Source organism: Pseudophryne corroboree, chromosome 10 (genome assembly GCF_028390025.1).
Source record: "Pseudophryne corroboree isolate aPseCor3 chromosome 10, aPseCor3.hap2, whole genome shotgun sequence".
Lineage (NCBI taxonomy): Eukaryota > Metazoa > Chordata > Amphibia > Anura > Myobatrachidae > Pseudophryne > Pseudophryne corroboree.
This window is the reverse complement of record NC_086453.1, coordinates 192,516,884-192,544,335: the sequence shown is the minus strand read 5'-3', so window position 1 is coordinate 192,544,335 and position 27,452 is coordinate 192,516,884. Positions and strand designations below refer to the sequence as shown.

Genomic DNA, 27,452 nt, shown 5'->3' with positions numbered 1-27,452 from the left:
TAAAATGGGGACACTTTCCTGCCGCAATGTGTAAAATGGGGGCACGTGTCTGCCGCAATGTGTAAAATGGGGACACTTTCCTGCCGCAATGTGTAAAATGGGGGCACGTGCCTGCCGCAATGTGTAAAATGGGGACACTTTCCTGCCACAATGTGTAAAATGGGGGCACGTGCTGCCGCAATGTGTAAAATGGGGACACTTGCCTGCCGTGCTGTGTAAAATGGGGTCGCGTGCCTGCTGTAATGTGTAAAATGAGGCCTTTTTTTATTTTTATTTTTTTTATCCTGTGGCCGTGATGATGAGATCAGATGAGGTCACGCCCATTTTGCCCATTTTAATGAGGAAAGGCCCCCTTGTCGGGAGCGCACGCGCCTTCGGCGCGCGCATGCTTTCACTCTTTATATCTATGGGGGGGGGGGGGCGCATTTTTTTTTTATGTGAATGGGGGGGCGCATTTTTAAATCTCGCACTGGGAGCCAAATTGGCTAGAAACGGCCCTGCTTGTGGTCACATACAGTATATGTAACTTCTTGTAAAACACAATATACTGACAAATCCTGCATAATATGAGGGTATTTTCTTCAACAAGTAGATCTTACTGACTTTGGGCTCATTTAGATTTGGATGAAAGTCATTTTCATGATACCCCCCTCAAATGTAGAAGTATACGCCAGCGCTGATACAGTAGGTGTTACTTTCACAATCTCCCTGAAATCTTTTTTAAAAGTAGGCAAGTATGCTATCATGGCTGTGAGGGAGGGAGGGAGGGAGGGAGGGGGGGGGGGGGGGCACACATATACAGTGCAGTCAGTGAGTGAGGGTGCAATAATGGGGTATGGGACCTGCTACATTCAATGAGGGTTGCACTGATCTAAATGCAGAGAGGTGTAATAATGGAAATTAGAGGAGAGGGAACATGGTGCAGTTAGTGAATGGGAAAGTAATACATTAGTAGTATATAAGGAGGAAAACAACAAATAATGTAATGGGCATAAAGCAGAAATGAAAATATAGTGGTATGTACTGTGTGAGGGAGGGGGGCCCTAAATCGGTATTTTGCTTAGGGCCCCTGAGGTCTAGATCCACCTCTGATGTCCATGCACTTATGTCCCCTTGTGGCATGACAAAGCATAACAGATCATGGGGCAACATTGTTTATTTTATTAAGAAAATATCAAATCATGCATGTTTTTTAGAATACATTATATTTTATGCATGAAACACAACATGCGTCTTCATTCTGTTGCCTTTTCATCTTGTCTCGTTGGAATGTATGTCCCAAAATACTCACTGCTGTTTAACTCCTTTTTATAGATAAGAAGATAGCATTTGGGGAAAAAAATGGTTGACAAAACCCCCAGACAGCTGCTAAGAATAAAACACATCTGAATGGGAGATTTGTAGGCAGCACTTGCACTGACATAGGTGGGAATGAAAATTATCCAGGCCAGAATTAGAGTGAGCATTGCTAGAGTTATATCTCTTGCCATATAATACTGATGGACTGGTTTCTCAGCCATAAAGGAACATGTAAAAGAAAGCAAGACTAGGAGCCCATTGTAGGCAAACATCAAACCGAACTGTAGCAATGGCTCGTATTTACAACTAAGATAAATAACTAATGAACTCACATCTAAGGATGACACGTCCACTGAGAAGGGTTGGGTTGACTTCACATACATAGCACAGAAGAGAAACTGACCCAGCAAAGTACAAAGTAAGGTGATCCACCTGCCCGGGTGTATCAGTTTGTACAGACATGATCTTCTTGATAGAGAACAAAACAGAAGTTGCATGGATTTCACCTGTATGGGTCCCAGTAATGTGGTAAAACTCAGGGACAGCAAGGGCTGCTGTAGAAGACACTTTAAGTCGGAGGGTTTTCCAATGTAAAAAATGATAGAGACACACATACCTAGCAGACCAAGTAGGATAATGAAACATTGAAGCCCACCAGAAGCAACAAATAGAATAGTATGACGGTGCTGGAATAAGATTACCATGGCTGAGAAGATAAGGCATATGATTAGTCCCATGAATCCAAGGAGAGCAATAACATAGTAGTTTTGCCATGTTAGAAAGAGAAAAGTGGGATGCTGGCAGGTTATACTTCCTGACATGGACCATTGGCCGGCAGGACATGATGTGCACTCTGTGAGAAAGGAAATAACAAATGTTTCACTATGAATGCAAATTGTAGAATCCAGCAACATAGGAGAAAAACATGATAGGTTACATCTTTACTACATTAGAATTCCCCTAAAGCACCCCATGCAGCTACTCTGGGACCTGGCATTGCTGAAAGCCACCAATCCACTGGTCCATCCACTATGGATGCCACGCAGTTCTGCACATGCATTGTGGTCAGCCTATGTGCAGTGAATCCCTGGCCTAGAAGAGCAAAGTGTGGGTATCTGGAGTGGATTGCAAGTCTACTCTCCCAACTACTTCTATGCGGCCTGGCATTTGCGTGTTATGATGCTGGTGGGAGCACACAGGGGACATATAACTAGTCTTAAATATTCCTGCAGAAAGCAGCAGTCTTGGAGGATATGTACTGCAAAGCAGTGAAAAGAGTGAAGAAGTGAGCCAATGGAGAAGTTGCCCATGGCAACCAATCAGCTGTCCTGTATAATTTTACAGTATGCAAATTATAAATGTTACTTCAATGCTGAATGGTTGGATTCCATTCTGCTTGTTGGAGAAAAGTAAGCTAAATATATTAACCTTTCTAATTAACTTTCTCATTAAAAAGATTATTAACCCTCTTGAATGTAGAGTGATGGCCCACATGTAAATGTAATAATCACCTGTAGAATTTGCATAGGTTCCTTCAGGACATGTAGTACATTCAAAGCAGCAGGATTGGAAGTCTTTGATTATCTTCACCTGGCCATCTGAGCATTGTCTGGAGCAGGTAGACTCAGGTATCTGTGATGAAAACACATACAAACTACAATGTCAGCAAGACAGGATACTCTCAGCATAATTCATCTCTCTGTGAACTAATTCAGTTACAAACTGAATGGTAAAACTGTCAGCAAGATATTATCAGCATCCAGATCAGATTTTTCATTAATTTAGGCCAGAGGTTCTCTCAAGCGCGGTCCTCAAGGCCCCCAATAGTCCAGGTTTATATCCATGGATCAGCATAGATGGTTAAATCAAATTGACTGATGTGCTAATGAAGTCACCTGTGGCCAAGTATGGATAAACTTAAAACCAGGACCACTGGGGTGCCATAAAGGACCGCATTTGAGAACCTCTGGTGTAGGCAATGGAGAATGCTATGTCTCTCTCTGACAGACTTCTTCCACCATTACCATGAACAGTGCTGACAGGACATCTAACCCTCTGGCACTAAATCTTTCTTTAAAAAAAGGGAAAACAGTAAAAACAAAAATGTGATAAAATAAAACCAATGCCAGCACTAAATTAGTGTTAATGAATAATATCTAATATCCAGTGAATACCAAACTTATATTAAAACTGACTATAAAAAACACAGACACAGACAGACAACAGAATCTATTAATATTAAAATAAATATATAATATTGTACTGTATGTCTAATAAATATATAAAAATGAATGCTAAAACCATGTAATAGCTTCACAATTAGAGTAGATAGATGTACGTAATTACACAGCATAATTACATATAGCCTCACGTGCAGAAAAGTACTGGAGTGTACTCAATAGGGCCTAACTCATGGGGCCATAAACCTACTTCATGTTTGTATGCAATAGCTGATTATCACACAATGGATCAATTATCAATAGACTGTGCATGTGGTGGGTCATTCAGATGCAGACGCAAAGTGGCATGTTTTCGTAGTGCGCATGCACATGAGCCACAGTGCGCACATGCACTGAGTGATTCGCGGGCGCAGGAAGATTTTGGTTGCAAAGTGAATGACAGAAAGTCAGCATTTAGGTGTGGCAAAGGGGCGTGGCAATGCAAACGCTGGCGTGTCATGGCCAATCAGACGGCGTTTTCTGGGAGTGCATATTTTAGTAGCTGCGGTCACACTTGCTACTGGAGAGGCCTGTGCATCCCGGTAGAACAGCTCAGCCTGCGTATCTACAGAGGTGTTCTGTGTGGTGACACGATATGCACTGATGTTAGCGCTGTTTCTGCAACCATGCGGCACTATACACAAAATATGCAATTGCAAAGGGTGTCTTATTGCACGGGTTAGCTTCTGCCCAATTCATGCCTCCCAACTGTCCTGAATACAGCGGGATAGACCAGCTAATTGAACACTCTCCCGCTGTCCCTCCCACGGGTCGAAGTGTCCTGTCTAGTTTAGCCCCAAGTGGTAAAGCCTCCTGCAGTTATGCCCCCAGTAGTTTAGCCCCCTAGTAGTAATGCCCCCAGTTATTTAGCCCTGTAATTTAGCTCCCAAGGAGTTTGCCCCAGTAGTTTGCCCCCAGTAGTTAGCCCCCAGTAGTTTGCCCCCTTGTAGTTTAGCCACCAGTAGTAATGCCCCCCTGTAGTTTAGCCCCCTTTTAGTTTAACCCCAGTAGTTCAGCCTCTGTAGTTTGTACCCAGTAACTTGCCCCCAGTAGTTAGCCCCAGTAGCTTGCTCCCTTGTAGTTTGGCCCCAGTAGCTTGCCCCCTTGTAGTTTGCCCCAAGTAGTTTAGCCCCTCTGTAGTTAGCCCCCAGTAGTTTGCCCTCTTGTAGTTTGCCCCCTTGTAGTTAGCCCATTTGTAGTTTGTCCCCAGTAGCTTGCCCTCTTGTAGTTTGCCCCCTTGTAGTTAGCCCATTTGTAGTTTGTCCCCAGTAGCTTGCACCCTTGTAGTTTGCTCCCAGTAGCTTGCTTCCTTGTAGCTTGTCCCCTTGTAGTTTGCCCCCAGTAGCTTGTCCCCTTGTAGTTTGCCCCCAGTAGTTAACTCCCAGTAGCTTGTTCCCTTGTAGTTTGCCCCCAGTAGTTAGTCACCTTGTAGTTTGCATGTAGAGTCTCAAGTTACATGTAGAGACAAACTTGATCCCCTACTTTGAGCGTAGGAACTGCCCTCCAGTTTCTATCCACAAAAAACTTATATCACTTGGAAGTCTTGATCAAGGCCCCATGCAATTGTTTCCAAACCTTAGAGAGTTGACGGAGAGCTTGGTCTGCAGCATTGACTAGGAGAGCAGGTAAAGGTTGAAATTCCGGGGCTCAGGGATGAAATCCATAGTCTGTGTAGAGCGGAGTTGATCCAGAAGACGAGTGGAAGAGGTTATTATGGGCAAACTCTACCAATGGAAGAACGTCTAACCAATCGTCTTGGGATGAGCACATGAATAACCACAGAAAAGTTTCCAAGTCTTGGTTCATTCTCTCTGTTTGCCCATCTGTCTGAGGATGGTACAGGGAGAAGTTTAATTTAATACCTAGTAACGATCTGAGCGATTTCCAGAACTTATCGATAAAATGTGGACCACAGACGGAAATAATTTCCATAGGTAAGCCATGCACTTATTTCCAAACCTTACAGAGTTGACGGAGAGCTTGGTCTGCAGCAGGGACTAGGAGAGCAGGTAAAGGTTGAAATTCCTGGACTCGGAGATGAAATCCATAGTTGGTGTAGAACGTAGTTGATCCACAAGATGAGTGGAAGAGGTTATTATGGGCAAACTCTTCCATTGGAAGAAAGTGTAACCAATTGTCTTGGGATGAGGACATGAATAACTACAGAAAAGTTTCCAAGCCTTGGTTCACTTTCCATAGGTAAGCCATGTAATCTGAAGATTTCTGCGATGAACAGTCTAGACAGTTGTGATGCTTATAGAACACCCGTTAGTGGAAAATTACAATTGCATTTGTGTGCAAACGTGAATTAGACCCAATGGCCCTCATTCCGAGTTGATCGCTCACTAGCTACTTTTAGCAGCCGTGCAACGCATAGTCGACGCCCACGGAGGAGTGTATTTTTGCTTTGCAAAAATGTGAACGCCTGCGCAGCCAAGCGGTACAAAAACATTTTGTGCAAAACAAGACCAGTCCTGTAGTTACTTATTCTGTGCAATGATTGCTGCGATGAAGGTCCCGGAATTGACGTCAGACACAAACGCATGTACACGCCTGCATTTTTCCAAACACTCCCAGAAAACAGTCAGTTGACACCCATAAACTACCACTTCCTGTCAATCTCCTTGCAATCGGATGTGCGAATGGAATCGGCGCTATAAGCAGTGCAAAACAACTATGCTCTTTGTACCTTTACGCCGCGCGTACGCATTGCGGCCCAAACACATGCGTAGTTTTGACATTTTTTTTAATGATCGCTACGCAGCGAACAACGGCAGCTAGCGATCAACTCGGAATGAGGGCCAATGGTGGTCATTCCGAATTGATCGCAGCCAGCAACTTTTTGCTGCTGCTGCGATCAACTAGTCCACGCCTATGGGGGAGTGTATTTTAGCTTTGCAGGGCTGCGATCGCCTGTGCAGCCCTGCTAAGCTAAACATTTTTCAAGCAGAACAAGACTAGCCCTGGACATACTTACCCTGTGCAACAATCTCAGCGATGCTGGAGCCGGCTTTCCGTCAGACATCCGCCCTCCGTTCTTCTGGACATGCCTGCGTTTTCTTCTCCACTCCCCGAAAATGGCAGGCAACGGTCCGGAGACGCCCAGGAACGCATTCTTTCTGTCAATCTTCTTGCGGTCGTCTCTGCGACCGCTTTCTTCGTTGAGCGCAATGTAACCCGGCGACCCCTGTCACCGGGCAACGATGCGCGTGCGCAGTGCGGCCGCCACGCATGCGTATTCCAGACACGTTCGCACCGCAGCGACAAACCACTGCGTGCGGACGAGTTAGAATGACTTTGCATCTCAGTGGATAAACTTTCCCTACATTGCATGTACTTCCTTATTACACACTTATAAAGGCATACTTACTGCTCAACTAAAATCCTGAAATTTAGTAAAACACCTCCCTCTTGTGGTTTCAGTGGGGAACACTTTCTATTAACAACACATTAACAAACAGGAGATTTTTGAAGACTGTACCGTCAAATGTTCATGTGATGCAAAAGGCATTATTTTATTATATAGTAATCTGAGTGAAGCCTGTCTTCTAACATAATGCCTCCCAGAGCCGGATTTAGACATCATGGGGCCCTAGGCAAGCTACCATTTTGGGTCTCCCCTCCAACAAACAATCCATAGCACTATATTTTTGATCCTGATTCATGCCCCTTACATAACTTGTCATTTTTCCTCCCTATAACAATATCCCTTACAACTTATGCCAAACACCATAATTCCCCTTAAGCATTATGCCACACACTGTAATGCCACTTATATATGGGAGCCACATACTAACCAGGCTGGGGGTATGCTTCCAGTCCGGGTGCTCTTGGCTGCAGTTGCCACACTTCCTTGAACTGCTCGTGGTCAGGAGTTCTATGTGCCCATGACCCTTCTCTTTATGGCTGGCGCCGGCAGCAAACAGTCCTGATACTTCTGGGCACCAATTACAACGCATGTGCATCTTCCTGTTTATTGCTTTGGCATCTAGTGTCCAACCCTCGGTGCAAGCAGTGTGCGGTCCTGGTTGTGACTGTGGCTGCCCAGGGACCCCATGAACTACCCCTGCAGCCATACAATGCCCACAGTCAGTGCCAGATTAAGGTCCTCATGGGCCTGGAGCTGATATTTCTGAAGGGCCTATTTTGTGCCTCCACGTGGGGTGTGACCAGTATGGCAGGCGTGTGGCTACTGATATGGGGGTTGTGACCAGTGCTGTGTGTGTGTGTGTGTGTGTGTGTGTGTGTGTGTGTGTGTGTGTGTGTGTGTGTATAATGTGTGTGTGTGTATATAATGTGTGTGTGTGTGTATATATATAATGTGTGTGTATATATATATATATATATATATATATAATGTGTGTGTGCGTGTGTGTATATATATATAGTGTGTGTGTGTGTGTGTGTGTGTGTGTGTGTGTGTGTGTGTGTGTGTGTGTGTGTGTGTGTTTGAAAAAAATGAAAAATCTGATATAAATGCCAAATTATATCTCCAGCAAGCCGATTATTGAAACAAAGATATACCTTGAGAGCTGACAAAAGGGGCTGGCTGGGGAGGCACTGTGTGGCCTCTAGAGACAGAAGGGGGCTGGCTGGGGAGGCACTGTGTGGCCTCTAGAGACAGAAGGGGGCTGGCTGGGGAGGCACTGTGTGGCCTCTAGAGACAGAAGGGGGCTGGCTGGGGAGGCACTGTGTGGCCTCTAGAGACAGAAGGGGGCTGGCTGGGGAGGCACTGTGTGGCCTCTAGAGACAGAAGGGGGCTGGCTGGGGAGGCACTGTGTGTCCTCTAGAGACAGAAGGGGGCTGGCTTCACGGGGAAGGGTTGTGGCCACAGAATAGTATCAATTCACATTACACTGCACAGTAGTATCCGTCAGTCACATTACGCCACACAGTAGTACCCTTTATAGACACCTGGTAGAGCCCCTTTTATGCACATAACGCCAGGTAGAGCCTCTTTTGTACATGATATGCCAGGTAGAGCCCTTTACACACATTGGGCCAGGCAGAGCCCCTTAAGGGGGGTACTCACGGAGCGATATTATAAGCAATCTGACTAGATTGCTTAGAATTTAAGCAGGATCGCTCCGTGTGTACCCCATACAGCGATAGCGATGCGCAGCCCTGCGCATCGCTATCGCTGGTGCTAGATTGGCCTGCCGTGCAGGTCAATCTAGCGGGTCGCTCATTTCGCCCGCTGGGTGAAATGAGCGCCCCCTCCTCCTGCACGCTCAGCACAGATCGCGCTGTGCTGAGCGGCGGGAGAGATGTGTGCTGAGCGGTTCACTCAGCACACATCTCTCGCACATCGGCCCGTCTATATGGGCCTTTACACATATTGTACAAGGTACAGCCTCTTATACACACTGCACCAGGTAGAGCCCCATATACACATTGTGCCAGATTGAGCCCCTTATACACATAGCACCAAGTAGAACCCCTTATACACATTGCGCCAGGTAGAGCCCCATATACACATTGCACCAGGTAAAGCCCCTTTTACACATTGCACCAGGTAGAGCCGCATATACACATTGTGCCAGGTAGAGCCCCTTAGACACATTGCACCAGGTAGAGTCCCATATACACATTGTGCCAGGTAGAGCCCCTTATATGCATTGCACCAGGTAGAGCCCCATATACACATTACACCAGCTAGAGCGCATTTTACACATTGTGCCAGGTAGAGCCGCATATACACATTGCACCAGGTAGAGCCCTTTAAACACATTGCACCAGGTAGAGTCCCATATACACATTGCACCAGGTAGAGCCCCTTAAACACACTGTGCCAGGTAGAGCCGCATATACACAATGCACACGGTAGAGCCCCTTATACACACTGCACCAGGTATAGCCTCTTAGGAAAGAGTGAGTGAGTGAGAGAGAGAGAGAGAGAGTGGTGTGTGTGTTACTCACCAGCTCTCCAGACTCAGCAGATCCCCTGGCTCCAGACAAAGCAATCCGCCTCCTCTTCTTTGGTCTGTCCCCGAAGCATGCTATGGGGATCGGGGGCCAACAGCCAGATAATGCATTGTGGGGGCCATGACCCACAAAGCGCGATGTGGGGGCCATGACCCAGACAACATGGTGCGGCAGCCGTGACCCTGACAGTGCAGTGCGGGAGCCGTGACATAGACAGCGCGGTGCAGGTGCCGACAGCCAGACGGTGCTGTGCGGGGCCGGGAGTGAGACGGGGCTGTAGGGGGCCGGGAGCAAGACAACATGGTGCGGGAGCCGTGACCCTGACAGTGCAGTGCGGGGGCCGTGACCCAGACAGCGCAGTGCAGGGACCGACAGGCAGCATGGTGCAGGAGGAGCCAACAGTCAGGCAGCGCAGGAGCCGGGAGCCAGACGATGCTGTGTGGGGACCAGGAGCCAGACGGGGTTGTGCATGGGGCGGGAGCGGAGCCAGACACTTCGATGCGGGGGCCGGCAGCCAGATTGCGCGATGCAGGAGCTGGGAGACAGGCAGTGCGGTGCGGGGGGCGGGAGCCAGACAGTGCAGTGAGGGGGACGACAGCCAGATTGCGCGGTGCGGGGGCCAGAGGAGACTGGCAATGCGGTGCAGGAGACTGGAGCCAGACAGTGTGGTGCGGGGACCGGGAGACAGGAAGTGCGGTCAGCGGTGATGTTTTGGCAGCTACCTTCCTCCACTGCTGTCACACCTCCCGGCGCCGCTGACAGCTCCTCTAGCGCCAGCCCAGCGCTGCCTCGGGAGTAGAATGGCTGGGCTCATGCTGCTGCAATGATCCTACCTCCGATCCGCATTTCTAAATGGCGCCGGGCAGCAAGGAGAGTGGTTGGGATTGTCCCTGCACTGACCCTTCCCCAGGGAGAGCACAGCACTATTCATGGACCTCCAGGGGTTCAGTGGAGTGTCCAGAAATCCACAGGAGTACACAGCATGACACGTGGGAAAAGTGAGGGACTCAGGCAGTGCAGGGTGCTGCTGCTGGGACGTACCCTCTCTGGCTCCCCGGCGTGCGGCCGACGTCCTCTCTCCAGCTCCCTGGTGTACAGTACACTATGCCGGCAAGGCCGGCATCATCTACCAATTGTGCGGCATGTGTGTCTTGACTAGGGGAACGGGACCTTGGCTGGTTATTGACTGCTGTAGCAGGAATTCCCCCCCCCTTGCCTATTTTGATGGTGGGCCTATTTTGATGGTGGGCCTGGAGCTGCAGCTCCATTAGCCCCATTGTTAATCCGGCCATGCCCACAGTAATAGTGCTCCTTAAGCAATGTCCACTGTACTGGTAGTGCCCCTTATATAGAGCCCATAGTAGTGGTGCCCCTAATGCAATGCCTGCAATAGTAGTGCCCTGTATGTCCCCAGGAGTGATGCCCCTTATGAAGTTCCCCCTTTACAATGCCCTCATTAGTAGTACCCCCATTAGTAATGCCCTTAATGGTAATGCCCCTGTGTAGTATTGCCCCAGTAGTAATGTCGCCTGTAGTAATGCCCTCAGTCATTTAGCCCCCTGTAGTTTAACCCCAGTAGTTATGCCCTGTAGTTATGCCCCCAGTAGCTTAGCCCCAGTGGTAATGCCCCTGCAGTTATGACCTCAGTAGTTTACCCCCCCTTTAGTTTAGCCTCCCAGTGATAATGCCCCCAGTAGTTTATCCCGTGTAGTTTAGCCCTCGTGTAGTTTTCCCCATGTAGTTTAGGCCCCCTGCAGTTTAGCCCCCAGTAGTTTGGCCCCTTTTAGTTTAGCCCCCAGTAGTAATGCCCCCTGTAGTTTAGCCCCAGAAGTTTAGCCTCTGTAGTTATGACCCCCAGTAGTTTAGCCCCCTTGTAGTTTGCCCCCTTGTAGTTTTGCCCCCAGTAGTGATGCCCCCCTATAGTCTAGTCCCCTATTAGAGAGATGGGGAGGTCAGAGCACAGTGAGTGAGATGAGGGGGGGGGGGGGGTATAACAGCGAGTGAGATGGGGATGAGACGGAACATTGAGTGAGATAGAGGGGGGAGCAGAACAGTGAGTGACATGAGGGGTGAGGGGTAGTTCAGTGATAACCCTTTCAGACTACCACCTCTGAACAAAGGTTATTGGCACATAAACGCGCGTAACCCATGTTCATGTGTGGTCTGAAAGGTGCAATGGTTGAAATACCAGGTCGAGTGACCCGGTATTTCAACCCTGGTCGTGAGCAGGGTGGAACTCGTGTTCAACCCGGATCACTGTGCTGTGTGAACGGGAGCCGGGTCGATGCCAGCCATTTCCCTTCACTCTCTGTATATGGGCGGTGATTAGAGATCATTTCATCTCCAAGCGCCGCCTCCACCGCGTCACTGCTGACATCACCAACCCGGCAATATGCTGGGTTGCAGTCAGCGGCGGCGGGGCGCCTGAGGCGGGTCACACACTGGGAGCTCCCATGTCAGGCTCCCGGGTGCGACCCGCCTCAGGCAGTCTGAAAGCAGTATGAGTGACATGAAGGGGGCAGAACAGTGAGTGACATGAGGGGGGGCAGAACAGTGAGTGACATGAGGGGGGGGGCAGAACAGTGAGTGACATGAGGGGGGGCAGAACAGTGAGTGACATGAGGGGGAGCAGAACAGTGAGTGACATGAGGGGTGATAGAGCAGTTAGTGACATGAGGGGGGCAGAACAGTGAGTGACATGAGGGGGGGCAGAACAGTGAGTGACATGAGGGGATGCAGAACAGTGAGTGACATGAGGGGTGTCCGAATAGTTAGGGACATGAGGGGTGGCAGAACAGTTAGTGATATGAGGGTGGAGTAGCATGGTTAGTGACATGAGGGGGGGAAGTAGAAGAGTTAGTGATATGAGGGGGGGAGTAGAACAGTGAGTGACATGAGGGGGGCAGAACAGTGAGTGACATGAGGGGTGATAGAGCAGTTAGTGACATGAGGGGGGGCAGAACAGTGAGTGACAGGAGGGGATGCAGAACAGTGAGTGACATGAGGGGTGTCCGAATAGTTAGGGACATGAGGGGTGGCAGAACAGTTAGTGATATGAGGGGGGAGTAGCATGGTTAGTGACATGAGGGGGGAAGTAGAAGAGTCAGTGATAAGAGGGGGGGAGTAGAACAGTGAGTGACATGAGGGGGGTTGGGAAGTGAGTAAGATGGTGGTGCTGTTCACTCTGCAGGTGGCATCAGGCCAGATCTGCTCCAGAGAGTGCCCCTGTGATGGCAGGCACAGGCAGTTTGACACTGGCAGTGTACTATACCTACTGCCCTGCTCTCCTCCTACCGGTCAACCAGCCCCTGCTCTCTCAATGTTCTCCAAGCCACAGGTCCTGGCAAATATTCAAAGTGAGCAGTTCTGGAACAATGTGACTGAAGACATGGTCAGGGCCAGGTCAAGGTTTCTCTGCACCCTAGGCAAAACTTTAGCCTAGTGCTCCCTAACCTGCAAACCCCACCACCACTGTAACAACAGGCTGAATATGAATATCTGGCATGTGGTCATTCACTGAGGACGTGGATGCCACAGCAGGAAGGAATTGAGGAGGTCGGATGTAATTCCTTATCATGAAACTTGGAGTTCTAGAGGAGACCAATAAAGCCTGGCAAGGCTGGGGAGAAATGTTAGTGAACAAGGCTGGAGATCACTGATGAATGGGACTTGAAGATCAAGAATATATGCTTGGCGAATACGGCTGAAGAACACTGCCGAATGGAGACTGAAGAATGAATGCTTGGCAAACGTGGCTGAAGAACACTGAAGATTGAATGCTTGACAAATGTGGCTGAAGAACACTGGAGAATTAAGACTGAAGAAAGAATGCTTGACAAATGTGACTGAAGAACACTGGAGAATGAAGACTGAAAAATAAATGCTTGACAAATGTGGCTGAAGAATATTGACGAATAAACGCTGAAGAATGAATGCTTGACAACGTGGCTGAAGAACACTGAAGAATGAAGACTAAAGAATGAATGCTTGACAAACGTGGATGAAGAACACTGGAGAATACCGCTTTGAGAAAAAACAAATGAATGTCAGATAGTCGTGACTGAAGGGCACTGCGGATGACAGAGAGGCCCCTCAATGGTCACAGGGCACCCAGGGATGCCACCCAGAGGGCAGGCAACTATGAACTGTGGAACCGAGATGCCACCGGCAAGGGTGCAGAGAAAGGTAGCGAGAATATTTGAAAAGTGGAGCTAGAGACCCTTGGAGCATGGGAAAAGCTCAGGAAATTCCTGAGGAAACGCTGAGCTGGAGCTCATGCACAGGGAAGTAACATAAAGCACTGGCAGCATGAAAGAGTGGGCTGACCCCTTCTGTAAGAGGAAGCTGCATGTTCCACAGTGCTCAGCCATTGGATGCAGTGAAACTTGGTCTCCAACATGGCAGCCCCAGGGGCTGCAGACACACAAGAGCATGCCACTTCACCCACCGGGTCCCCCATCTCCTGCTCCCCAGAAGACACGCCATCACCACCACCAGCCCCACCACGTCTCTCCACGGCCATGCATCCAGCAGCTGGATGGGCAAGCCCCAGACCCCGACTCCAGAGGTAAGCTCCCGGCTCGTGAAAGTACCCCCCCACACCCCTTTGAGGGTGGACTCCAGACCAGTGACGTGCGGTGAGGTGAGGCAGAGCCTTTCCTGTCATACTAACGTTTGTGCCAGAGTTTTGATTGTATAAAGTATATGAAAAATACAAAGAATATGTTTGAAATATCTTCTTTGCATTATTCTAATAATTTTTATAGCCAAAACTCTGGAGTAAAAAGTCTATGGCAGGTGAGGCAGTGCCTCACCTGGCTAACTTTTCCGCACATCTCTGATCAAATCTCACCAAATTTCCAGGAGTTTATACTGCTGCACCTGTGTATAATGCCCAGATGTACATTCTGGCTCATATATTGCATGTAAATCTGGCTCTGGTGCTAGCCAGTGCCTCCTGAGCTATTTAGCTCACCGCACGTCCCTGCTCCAGACTTTCTTGGCATGAAAGATCCTAATCAATAGAGGAGCATGGCCATCCGCAGCAGGAACCCAGGATCTCTCCTCCGGGCCATATTCGTTCCAGTCTATAAGGTATTAGAGACGAATATAACGTCTGCGAGAATCTAAAATCTTTTTAACTTCGAACTCTTCTCCTTGCGTAGACTGAACTTTAGGAAGTCTAGGCAGAGCAGCTCAAAACCAATTGAGGATCAAAGATTTTAAAAGAGAGATATGAAAAGTGCTGGGTATCTTCAAGTAAGGTGGTAACTTCACTTTATATGCCACAGGATTCAGGGCTTTTTCAAATGGGGAAAGGCCCAATAGACCTAGTGGCAAACTTTTTAGATGGAACCCTAAGTCTCAAGTTACATGTAGAGACAAACTTGATCCCCTACTTTGAGACTAGGAATTGCCCTCCACTTTCTATTCACAAAAAACTTATATCACTTGGAAGTCTTGATCAAGGCCCCATGCAATTGATTCCAAACCTTAGAGAGATGACAGAAAGCTTGGTCTACAGCAGGGACTAGGAGAGCAGGTAAAGGTTGAAATTCCGGGAGTCAGGAATGAAATCCATAGTTGGTGTAGAACGGAGGTAGTCCAGAAGACAAGTGGAATGTCACAATCCTGACTGTAGGTTTTATATTTGGTGACTTACCCCTGCCATCTGTCCTGGATCCTGTGTCTTTTCACTCACGGAGTTAAACAGCTTGTCAGTTTTCCTGAGTTCTCTGCCTGAGAGGTAATAGTTAATTAGCTCCACCTGTGGTGATCTCCTGTGTGAGGCTGAATTCAGTAATCTAAAAGCAAGCATCCTGTGTTTTGCAGAAGTCCAGGCTTCAGTGTTCTCTTGGCCTGCTAGGCCTCATTCTACATCACAGCCTTGGCTAGAGTAGTCACATGACAGTGACATCACCTAATCCTGCCCACCAATCATCAAGGACCAGGAAGTATAAATCAGGAGGCTGAGTTGGAATCTGGGCCAGTTCCTTGTGTCACATACAGCCTTGTGTGGGTCTTAAGCTGAGCTCCCTAAAGGTAACCTTTGTACCTAAGTTCCTGTGGAAACTCTGTTCCCTTGTTACCGTTTGGTTTATTTGTGTGTTGCCATTTGATTTCACCATTTCCCTGAGTCTCAATGTAAAGGTACAGCTGCAATGTTTCGTCTTAAAGGCACAGTACTGAATTCCGTGTTCTCCACTGAAAACCACAGCTGTCATGTTTCAGTTTTACTACTGTTGTAGTTGGGATCTCCAGGGCTCAGTACCTCGTGCCTCAGCATCTCCGTGCTTCCAGCATCTCCGTGCTTCCAGCATCTCCGTGCCTCAGCATCTCCGTGCCTCAGCATCTCCGTGCCTCAGCACCTCTGTGCTTCCAGCACCTCAGTATCTCCGTGCCTCAGCACCTCAGTGCCTCAGCATCTCCGTGCCTCAGTACCTCCGTGCTTCCAGCACCTCAGTATCTCCGTGCCTCAGCATCTCCGTGCCTCAGCACCTCAGTGCCTCAGCATCTCCGTGCCTCAGTACCTCCGTGCTTCCAGCACCTCCGTGCCACAGCACCTCCGTGCCACAGCACCTCCGTGCCTCAGTACCTCCGTGCCTCAGTACCTCCGTGCTTCCAGCACCTCCGTGCCACAGCACCTCCGTGCCACAGCACCTCCATGCCTCAGTACCTCCGTGCCTCAGTACCTCCGTGCTTCCAGCACCTCAGTATCTCCGTGACTCAGCATCTCCGTGCCTCAGCACCTCAGTGCCTCAGCATCTCCGTGCCTCAGTGCCTCAGTACCTCCGTGCTTCCAGCACCTCCGTGCTTCCAGCACCTCCGTGCTTCCAGCACTTCCGTGCTTCCAGCACCTCCGTGCCACAGCATCTCCGTGCTTCCAGCACCTCCGTGCCTCAGCACCCCTACGTACCCCAGTGTCTCTACGCACCCCAGTGCCTCCACGCACCCCAGTGCCTCCACGCACCTCAGTGCCTCCAAGCACCTCAGTGTCTCCAAGCACCTCAGTGTCTCCAAGCACCTCAGTGTCTCCAAGCACCTCAGTGCCTCCACGCACCTCAGTGCCTCCAAGCACCTCAGTGTCTCCAAGCACCTCAGTGTCTCCAAGCACCTCAGTGTCTCCAAGCACCTCAGTGTCTCCAAGCACCTCAGTGTCCGCAAGCACCTCAGTGTCTCCAAGCACCCCGTGCCCTTTAGCACAATTATACCTGGTATTCTTCACTGATTCATCAGTGCCTTTCCAGTTCTGTCTTTCAGGAGACCTTCAGCATGCCTCCTGTCTGCCGACCTAATCCTGCATGAGGAGAACCTAGATTCGGCCATCTCTGCTGCGGTTCCTCTTCCCAGTCTCCGGAGGAAACCCAGAGTCCACAGCATTTCCAAACCAGGTCAGTGGTAGTATTCACATAATCCTCCAGTCGCCCGCACAGACTTCACTACACCGGGTTCACAAAAACCTCAGTCATGACAGTAGGAACTGGCCACATGGACCCGGCCGAAAGTGTTAGTCTGACGCATGACCTCCTAAGCAATATTGCAGGACGCTTGGAAGGTCTGGAGTCGACTCAGCATCGATTGGCACAGTGTCTGCAGCGGAATTCGTCCTCCAGAGATTCTATGACCTTCTGCTCTAAGACTCCTGACCAACTGCAGATTTTCTACCAGATGTTACTACAGTTACAAGAACTTTTGTCTAGTATTCTCTCTGTGATGCCTGATCTCCTCAGGAATACTACCAACGTTGTTGATCCTGTTTTGTCCCATCCAGTTAATAGAGTCTCTTCCTCTGCGCAAGGGAAAGTTTTTCATCAGAGCTATCCACGGCCCAAGCTCTCTGAAGCTGAACGTCAGCGGCGTAAGGAGTTACATCTCTGTCTTTACTGTGGAAATTCTGGTCATTTTGTTAAAGACTGCATTCTTCGCAAGCCAGGTAATAGTGACAAATCTCAGTATCATAGTGCTCATGTCTACAAGTCATCCACAGTATCCGATTCTTCTGCTGCTGACGGGGGTATCAAGAAGGCTACTCTTCTGAGAGAGACTCAAATTTATGACTGGGGTCCGGTGGTTAAAAGACCTTATCCCAAGTTGGGTGTCCAGAGAAGAATGTTCAAGCCATTTACAGTCACAGAGGAGTCCGTGTCCACAGACCCAGGAGGGGCGTCTTCAGAGCGTCCAGCCCCAGGAGGGGCGTCTTCAGAGCGTCCAGCCCCAGGAGGGGCGTCTTCAGAGCGTCCAGCCCCAGGAGGGGCGTCTTCAGAGCGTCCAGCCCCAGGAGGGGCGTCTTCAGAGCGTCCAGCCCCAGGCGGGGCGTCTTCAGAGCGTCCAGCCCCAGAGAGTCTTCAGAGTGCTTCCCAGCCAGTGAGTCTTCAGAGTGCTGCCCAGCCAGTGAGTCTTCAGAGTGCTGCCCAGCCAGAGAGTCTACAGAATGCTGCCCAGCCAGAGAGTCTACAGAATGCTGCCCAGCCAGAGAGTTTACAGAGTGCTGCCCAGCCAGAGATTCTACAGAGTGCTGCCCAGCCAGAGATTCTACAGAGTGCTGCCCAGCCAGAGATTCTACAGAGTGCTGCCCAGCCAGAGATTCTACAGAGTGCTGCCCAGCCAGAGATTCTACAGAGTGCTGCCCAGCCAGAGATTCTACAGAGTGCTGCCCAGCCAGAGATTCTACAGAGTGCTGCCCAGCCAGAGATTCTACAGAGTGCTGCCCAGCCAGAGATTCTACAGAGTGCTGCCCAGCTCCGTGAAGAGGGGGCTCTTGCCTCAGCCCTGCCCCGTGAAGAGGGGGCTCTTGCCTCAGCCCAGCCCCGTGAAGAGGGGGCTCTTGCCTCAGCCCAGCCCCGTGAAGAGGGGGCTCTTGCCTCAGCCCAGCCCCGTGAAGAGGGGGCTCTTGCCTCAGCCCAGCCCCGTGAAGAGGGGGCTCTTGCCTCAGCCCAGCCCCGTGAAGTGGGGGCTCTTGCCTCAGCCCAGCCCTGTGAAGAAAGGGCTCAGCCCGTCCCGGTTCCAGCCGGTCCAGCAATACTCCAGGCCCTGCCTGGTCAGTCCGTCCCGGTTCCAGCCGGTCCAGCAATACTCCAGGCCCAGCCTGGTCAGTCCGTCCCGGTTCCAGCCGGTCCAGCAATACTCCAGGCCCAGCTTGGCCAGTCCGTTCCGGTTCCAGCCGGTCCAGCAATACTCCAGGACCAGCCTGGTCCGTCTCCTTTGGCTCCAGCCAATTCAAGTATCCTTGGATCCAATCCAGTCCTACTCGTCCAGCCAAAGCTTTCTTCAGTTTCATCCTCTAAGCTTTCGTCTGATGGTTTTCCACCTATCTACTTTGATGGAGATTTATTGCAATATGCCGCTCTGGTTGAACAATTTCTCTCTCGGATGGAGTCTGATCCTTCAGGTGCAGTAACTCTTTCCAACGTTACTCGATATCTGTTCCTGGCATTCAGAGGAAGAGCTTTGGAGTGGGCCAACATGCTCTTTGAGAGTAATGATCCTGTGTTCCATGACTTACAGACTTTCAGTAACGCTGTAGTTAAAGAATTTAGTCCTAAACCTTTGGAATCTGCATCAACGAAGGTCCTAAATTCTTCTGTATGAATTTCTCAAGTTCCTCTAAGATTCAAGATGGGTGTCCGGAGTCCACCCTTGAAGAGGGGGATACTGTCACAATCCTGACTGTAGGTTTTATATTTGGTGACTTACCCCTGCCATCTGTCCTGGATCCTGTGTCTTTTCACTCACGGAGTTAAACAGCTTGTCAGTTTTCCTGAGTTCTCTGCCTGAGAGGTAATAGTTAATTAGCTCCACCTGTGGTGATCTCCTGTGTGAGGCTGAATTCAGTAATCTAAAAGCAAGCATCCTGTGTTTTGCAGAAGTCCAGGCTTCAGTGTTCTCTTGGCCTGCTAGGCCTCATTCTACATCACAGCCTTGGCTAGAGTAGTCACATGACAGTGACATCACCTAATCCTGCCCACCAATCATCAAGGACCAGGAAGTATAAATCAGGAGGCTGAGTTGGAATCTGGGCCAGTTCCTTGTGTCACATACAGCCTTGTGTGGGTCTTAAGCTGAGCTCCCTAAAGGTAACCTTTGTACCTAAGTTCCTGTGGAAACTCTGTTCCCTTGTTACCGTTTGGTTTATTTGTGTGTTGCCATTTGATTTCACCATTTCCCTGAGTCTCAATGTAAAGGTACAGCTGCAATGTTTCGTCTTAAAGGCACAGTACTGAATTCCGTGTTCTCCACTGAAAACCACAGCTGTCATGTTTCAGTTTTACTACTGTTGTAGTTGGGATCTCCAGGGCTCAGTACCTCGTGCCTCAGCATCTCCGTGCTTCCAGCATCTCCGTGCCTCAGCATCTCCGTGCCTCAGCATCTCCGTGCCTCAGCACCTCCGTGCTTCCAGCACCTCAGTATCTCCGTGCCTCAGCACCTCAGTGCCTCAGCACCTCCGTGCTTCCAGCACCTCAGTATCTCCGTGCCTCAGCATCTCCGTGCCTCAGCACCTCAGTGCCTCAGCATCTCCGTGCCTCAGTACCTCCGTGCTTCCAGCACCTCCGTGCCACAGCACCTCCGTGCCACAGCACCTCCGTGCCTCAGTACCTCCGTGCCTCAGTACCTCCGTGCTTCCAGCACCTCCGTGCCACAGCACCTCCGTGCCACAGCACCTCCGTGCCTCAGTACCTCCGTGCCTCAGTACCTCCGTGCTTCCAGCACCTCAGTATCTCCGTGACTCAGCATCTCCGTGCCTCAGCACCTCAGTGCCTCAGCATCTCCGTGCCTCAGTACCTCCGTGCTTCCAGCACCTCCGTGCTTCCAGCACTTCCGTGCTTCCAGCACCTCCGTGCCACAGCATCTCCGTGCTTCCAGCACCTCCGTGCCTCAGCACCCCTACGTACCCCAGTGTCTCTACGCACCCCAGTGCCTCCACGCACCCCAGTGCCTCCACGCACCTCAGTGCCTCCAAGCACCTCAGTGTCTCCAAGCACCTCAGTGTCTCCAAGCACCTCAGTGTCTCCAAGCACCTCAGTGCCTCCACGCACCTCAGTGCCTCCAAGCACCTCAGTGTCTCCAAGCACCTCAGTGTCTCCAAGCACCTCAGTGTCTCCAAGCACCTCAGTGTCCGCAAGCACCTCAGTGTCTCCAAGCACCCCGTGCCCTTTAGCACAATTATACCTGGTATTCTTCACTGATTCATCAGTGCCTTTCCAGTTCTGTCTTTCAGGAGACCTTCAGCATGCCTCCTGTCTGCCGACCTAATCCTGCATGAGGAGAACCTAGATTCGGCCATCTCTGCTGCGGTTCCTCTTCCCAGTCTCCGGAGGAAACCCAGAGTCCACAGCATTTCCAAACCAGGTCAGTGGTAGTATTCACATAATCCTCCAGTCGCCCGCACAGACTTCACTACACCGGGTTCACAAAAACCTCAGTCATGACATGGAAGAGGTTATTATGGGCAAACTCTACCGATGGAAGAAAGTTTCCAAGTCTTGGTTCACTCTCTCAGTTTGTCCGCCTGTCTGAGGATGGTAAGCGGAGAAGTTTAATTTAATACCTAGTGATGATCTGAGCGATTTCCAGAACTTATCGACAAAATGTGGACCACAGATGGAAATAATTTCCATAGGTAAGCCATGCAATTGTTTCCAAACCTTACAGAGTTGATTGAGAGCTTGGTCTGCAGCAGGGACTAGGAGAGCAGGTAAAGGTTGAAATTCCGGGACTCGAGGATGAAATCCATAGTTGGTGTAGAACGTAGTTGATCCAGAAGACGAGTGGAAGAGGTTAATATGGGCAAACTCTACCAATGGAAGAAAGTCTAACCAATCGTGTTGGGATGAGGACATGAATAACCACAGAAAAATTTCCAAGTCTTGGTTCACTCTTTCTGTTTGCCCGTCTGTCTGAGGATGGTAAACGGAGAATTTTAATTTCATACCTAGTGACGATCTGAGTGATTTCCAGAACTTATCGACAAATTGTGGACCACAGACAGAAATAATTTCCATAGGTAAGCCATGTAATCTGAAGATTTCTGCGATGAACAGCCTAGACAGTTGTGATGCTAATAGAACTCCCATTAGTGGAATAAAATGTGCCATTTTTGAAAAACGTCTTCTATGACCCAGATGGTGATTCGATCTTTAGATGGCGGTAAGTCCGTAATGAAATCCATCAAGATATGGGTCCATGGTTGTGAGAGAGACAGTATTATGCTAAAGCAACTATCAGCCATCTTGTACAATAGTAGCCACTTTAGAGATGCTTCAGCCTTCATAGTGAGTTATAGGTAATGCTGACATTTCATAAGTTAGAAAGAAGTTTCTGTGAGAAACAAGGTCAAGTTGACTTTCTGGAAACATATTGTGAGGCAGCCTCCTACGAGTGAAGGAGGGGGAATAGCATTTACCAAGGTCCCTTGTCTTTCAGAAATGAATCTTATGTTTTGTATGTGATGTAAAAAGTGCTTGTGTAATCACCTTGTTTGCCTATAAAATCCTAGAATAATAAACTGAAGGCAGTCTCATTCTGCTAAGCATTACCTTGTGTCGTGTTTACTTTGTGAGTCTCCCAATCGATTGGTAATGGTATTAGACAGACAATTGAAAGCTGTTGGTACAGGAGGATATCTCCAACAATACATGGGGGCTATTGAGTCCGGGATCACTGAAACTGCTGCCCACAGATGACACCACGGCTGATGATATCGTATACAATCACTGACAAACCCGGGTGAGTAATTTAAAGGTTGACTCTTCACCTTGATTACTTTCTCAGTCTTTGTATATTGTCTCTCGGTCTGTTCATCTATGTGCAGGTAGTTAAACATGATTATTTTGAGCCCATTTGTTTGTTTAACAGGGGCACATTTTGTTGTTTTTCTGTATTTTCTGATAAAATATGTACATAACTTTAAGTTTCACATTTGCAAGGAAAAACTTTGGTTTTTTTTTTAAATGACATGTCAGAATTGCAAATGCTCAATATTATTGTGGTATAATCCTGCTATTGAGTCTGATTATTGTGAATTTAAAGGTATATTGCAAAAGAGTGATTTCAGTTTTGTTGGTACAGTTAAAACAGGTTTTGCTACAGTTATAGGTTGTCATATTAATCCTGATATATTACCACAGTTTGTTGGTGGGGCTTACCCTATTGTCTACGCTTTTTACCTATTAATCATTTTCCACCTGAATTTATTCCTGTCTGTCCAAAGAGTTTAACATCATTAAAAAAAGATGTTAGAATTATCATTGAAAAAGGGAATCCATTTGAATATAAGAGATGCATGACTCAGTGGTTGAAGAGGTCTTTGTGGACTAGGTAGAGTCCAGTCAGCAATATCAAAGTTTTGGTTTTGTTGTGTCAGAAATTAAGATCAAAATAGTTTGCTTCATTTGACCTTTTTATTGTTGGTTTGATTAACTTTCCCATAAAGGTATATCCCATATAAATATAGACTGACTTTTGTATTTGGATACTACGCAGTGCAAGCAACGGTTGCAGCCAATAAGGATATCACAAGGTGAACTGATCATTCACGCGGTGAGGTGCACATGGTAGTAAAGCCAGGGAGAGGTCTCTCCTGGAGATTGTCAGTGATAGGGAGGGGAAAAAGGCACTTAAAGGTTTGAATAGTGCAGTTTTTGTAAAAAGGGCAAACTTCCCAAAGGAAGGGACACTGGATCCTGACCAAATGGAGAAGGTTTGAAGCAAATAAGAAAAGAGGGTTATTTTCTGACACTGTTAAAATTTGGCAAATTGTCTCAGGAAACTGAGGTTTATTACATCACCTGTATATATGAGAAATAATAATGCCATAGATCTTGGCAACATAATGCCCCTAGAAGAAAATAGACTTTGCACATGCATTGGTTTTTCAGAGAAAAATGTCTAATCCTTTGTTGTATTTTTTACATGCACACCACTATATATATAGGGAAACAGCAATGTATACATGTAATGGGAACTGCAGTTTTGCTGACCCCTCGTTTATAAGCTGATAGGTTTTAATGTGGCTCAGGAAAAAATAAAGGACCAGTATGTATAGATAATGCTTCTACGTGAAAGAGCATACTGTAATATAAACATACATACGGATGTAAAATGTTTTTGACTGTAAAATATGGATAATATAACAGTAAATAAAAGTTGAGTAAGGGAAATAACTGAATAAAACATGCTACTGCAAAGTATATTAATGGGTGATCATGCATACTTGTGTAGATTTATATATATATTCCCATAAGTCATTTTACATATAAGCAATGTGTATTTTAGTTGTGGTTTAGGAAAGAGTACTCAGCTGTTGTAGTTGGAGATAGTAGTATAGTACTCATTACTACTGTATTTTGTTATTATCTGAAATACTAGAAGTTTCTGTAATGCAGTTTTGATGCAGGGGAAAATGAATCAGACATTACAACCCCAGACATATTGATCAGGAACATTACACACCGTGGTTTCAGTGTGATATGTTAAGAATTGTAAATGGGTTACCAGATATGAGGAAAAATCCTGCTGCATTTTTTAAGCAATTGTCATAAGTGTGTAGTATATATATACCTTGCTGGATAGATTTAGAGCAAATTCTTAGAACTGCTGTAGGCTCTGGAGAATACTCCCTTATGGAGCAAATGGCTGCCCAAGATGCAGCAGACGGTAGAGAGAAAGTTGCAGACAGGCCAGCTGCAGAAGAGAGATATACTATAGCAAGTGGAACAAATCTCTTAGCAAAAGTACAGTGGAGATGTTTCCAAATACAGGAAACCGCACCCGCGGCACCAGACATTGTACAGAAAGCAGACAATGTATGGCAGTATTATGATAAGCTTGTTGTAAGACAAGAAGATGAAGTATAACCAGCAGGTGGCGCTGCAGGAGCAAGAATGTTAAAGACAACGTTTCTAAATGGCTTAAAGAATAAATTAGGATCTCAGCTTTTCCAGTTGAGACCTGAAGCCATGAAAATGGATATAACAGCTATACTACAGGTACTGGAAGGCATTGAAGATGTGGAGAATGGAAAAAAAGGAGAAGCGCATGTCAAAAGTCCCTAAAGTGACTGTCCATCTGGTACAGGGTACCCAGAGAACCTGGAACCCCAAACCTAGAGGAAGACACGAAGGAAAAAACGTTCCAGGCCAGGAAACAATTTAATGCACAAGGTAATGACATGACTGGCAAATGTTTTTGGTGTAAACTTCCAGGACATCGGAAAAAGGATTGCAGAAAATACCTTAAGCTCACCCAAGGACAGCAACAGGCTTCTGACCAGCCATATGTAAACCAACATGCACAAGATGACAGAGCATGAAGGTGCGCAACCCCTGTGTCAGTGACAGTATCTGTGTATCATGCGGCAACTGACATTTCAACAAAAGGTACCATTACAGTGACTTTACCCGCAGGATTAGAACTTGATTGTTTAATAGACACAGGGGCTTCAAGAACTGTTTTTGTGCACAACCAAATTCCTCCACATTTACTTACAGATCAGGCCATCGAAGCAACTGGATTGGGAGGTCAAGCCCTAACTCTGCAAGAAAGCAAGATGATGCCCTTACTCATCAATGATGAAGCCACACCTGTCCCAGTGGCATTCCTGATCTCACCCAACTGTCCAGTTAACCTTTTGGGAGCGAACATCCTAGCCCTAATGCAAGCAACAATCCAGTACACCCCAAAAGACATTAAGTATACCAGCAACATTCCGGCAAAGATACAATCTGAAATAGAAGCTGCTATACAAGTCCACCTCTCACAGGAAAAGAAAGATAAAGAAGAACAACAACTCCCATTGTGGACATCACCTGAACCGTACAGACTATGGGCTAAAGGCAAGACAGATGTTGGATTGTTCCAGGTACAGCCAGTACAATGGCAACTGAAGAAAGGAACAGTACCAGTGTCCATCAAACAGTACCCCCTTACCCCAGCACAGTATTCTTGTTTCACACATAAGGGAAAACAATACGGCTGGACAAGACTGCCCCAGGGGGTTAGGGCACATCACCAAGTGATTTCACTGAAACCATGTCTACAATATTACAAGCATGTAGACCCCTTTATCCAGAAGACACACAGCTGATACAGTATGTGGATGACCTGCTGCCACCACCACTGAAAAGAAGTGCCAAGAAGAGACAGAGTCCTTATTGAAGTTTCTGGAAGAACAAGACTGCAGAGCCTCAAAGGAGAACTTGCACCTAGCAAAACAAAAGATAATCTTCTTAGCACATTGTATTTCTCAAGGCACCAGGCACCTGACAGAGGACAGGAAAAGGCTCATACTGCAAGCAAAAATGCCAACTACTGTGAAGCAAGTCAGATCATTCCAAGGCCTAGTGGGATACTGCATAGAATGGATACCTCTAGCATCAGTCTACACGCAAACTCTGTATGACAACACCAAAAAAGGAGGGTCCCCACCCCACCCAACTAGAGATGGAAGAAGCAATCAAGCAATTAAAAACAGCAATTGCCTCATCTCCAGCCCTAGGACTACCTGACTACAGTATATCTTTTACCTTGTATTGTCATGAAGAAGGAGGCCATGCACTGGGAGTCCTCACGCTAATTCACGGACTAAAGCAAAGACCAGTGGCCTACCACTCAAGCAAGCTTGACAACATTATTCAAGGAGCACATACCTGCATCAGAGCAGTGGCAGCTGCAGCAGTTGTAAAAGACAAAAGCACAGACATAGTGCTCAATCATGAACTTATCATTCAGGTACCACATGCTGTTACAGAAATTCTGCAACAGGCTAGGATAAAGCATCTATCAGCAGCAAGACTAACCAAGTATGAAGTAGCACTGCTAAGTGCAACAAACATGACCATCAGAAGATGTACTACCCTCAATCCAGCAACCCTTTTACCAGCGTTAATAAATAAAGGTGTTGAATCTCAATATTCAAAAGGAGTGAGAAACAGATTATCTTCCCTATTGATGGATCAGCAAGAAGATGATGATGAGGACCAGGAAGGTTGTTCAGAAGAAGAAGATAGAGACAGATCATCATAGACGCAGGACCAGAGGGATGGTCCAGAAGAAGAAGAAAATAATAATAATAATTCTAATCAAAATTTTTCTTTTTCCCATGATTGTGTGGCTTTAATGGAACATGAACTCAACCTTTGCCACATGTTATAGATACAGCCCTACCTAATGATCAGCATGAGCTATATGTGGATGGTTCAAGATACTATGAGGATGGGATTCCTTATACAGGATATGCAGCAACAGAACATGAAGTTGTGGATTCAGGATCCTTACCATCCCAGCACAATATTATGGGCAAATATGGAAAAGCAGAGACTTTGAGACAGCAAGTTGCAAAGATATATAACATGCTTCACTGATCAGGCACCGGTTCAGAGCTCTTCAAGGACCACACAAAATGGCAGTAATTAAGATCCAGGTACACACAAGACTCCTGAAACAAGAGACAACAATCTGGCAGATGCTGAAACCAAGAGGGCAGCATAATACCCCCAGCAGAAAAGGCAAGCCTATACAGTAACTATTCCAGTGCCAGAGCAAATGCCTGATTATGCTATACTGATTAAGCTTCAGAACCAAGCAGGAGAGAATTAGAAAGTATCCTGGGGGAAAAAAGAAAGAAAAAAAGAAAGCAGCCAAACAACCAGTGAAGGTAGCAATCTACACTACACAGACAGAAGAAACAAGGGAAGTAAAGACTCAAATGCCTGATTTACAGGATTTGAAGAAATTTCAGGTCCTGAAGAAAAAGCAGCAGGGGAGAGAAGAGGAGCCAGACAGGAAGAAGAAACTGGCTTATGAAAATCAGAAGAGGAATTATGCTTACCCAGAAGCTTATATCCACCTATGTGTCAAGTCAACCATGGACTCACACACCTGGGAAAAGATCAAATGGGAAATTTAATTAATGAAAGATGGATAGCTCTGGGATTTTATCCAGCTGCAACCAAGTTTGTACAAGCCTGCTGGATATGTGGAATGTCCAATCCAGGACAGAAGGTTAAGACAACC

General features: G+C 47.6%; 1 protein-coding gene across 1 annotated transcript; it reads right to left on the bottom strand.

Annotated features, from left to right (window-relative positions):
* Positions 1-1,138: 1,138 nt before the first annotated feature.
* LOC134965411 (taste receptor type 1 member 3-like) lies at positions 1,139-10,511 on the bottom strand. Its single transcript, XM_063941869.1, has 3 exons — positions 9,438-10,511; positions 2,811-2,931; positions 1,139-2,152 (listed from the first exon to the last, which is right to left on the bottom strand). Exons 1-3 carry the CDS (start codon positions 9,591-9,593, stop codon positions 1,236-1,238), a joined length of 1,194 nt encoding a protein of 397 aa, XP_063797939.1. The 5' UTR covers positions 9,594-10,511; the 3' UTR covers positions 1,139-1,235.
* Between the last annotated feature and the right edge of the window lie 16,941 nt (positions 10,512-27,452).

Bases quoted from the DNA above. Each gene is read 5' to 3' on its own strand.
- LOC134965411 (XM_063941869.1), bottom strand. From the start codon at position 9,593: ATGGCCCCCACATCGCGCTTTGTGGGTCATGGCCCCCACAATGCATTA. The intron at 2,932-9,437 runs GTGAGTAACACA...TTTTCATCACAG, and splicing joins CTGCTGAGTCTGGAGAGCTG to ATACCTGAGTCTACCTGCTC. The intron at 2,153-2,810 runs GTGATTATTACA...CCTTTCTCACAG, and splicing joins AACCTATGCAAATTCTACAG to AGTGCACATCATGTCCTGCC.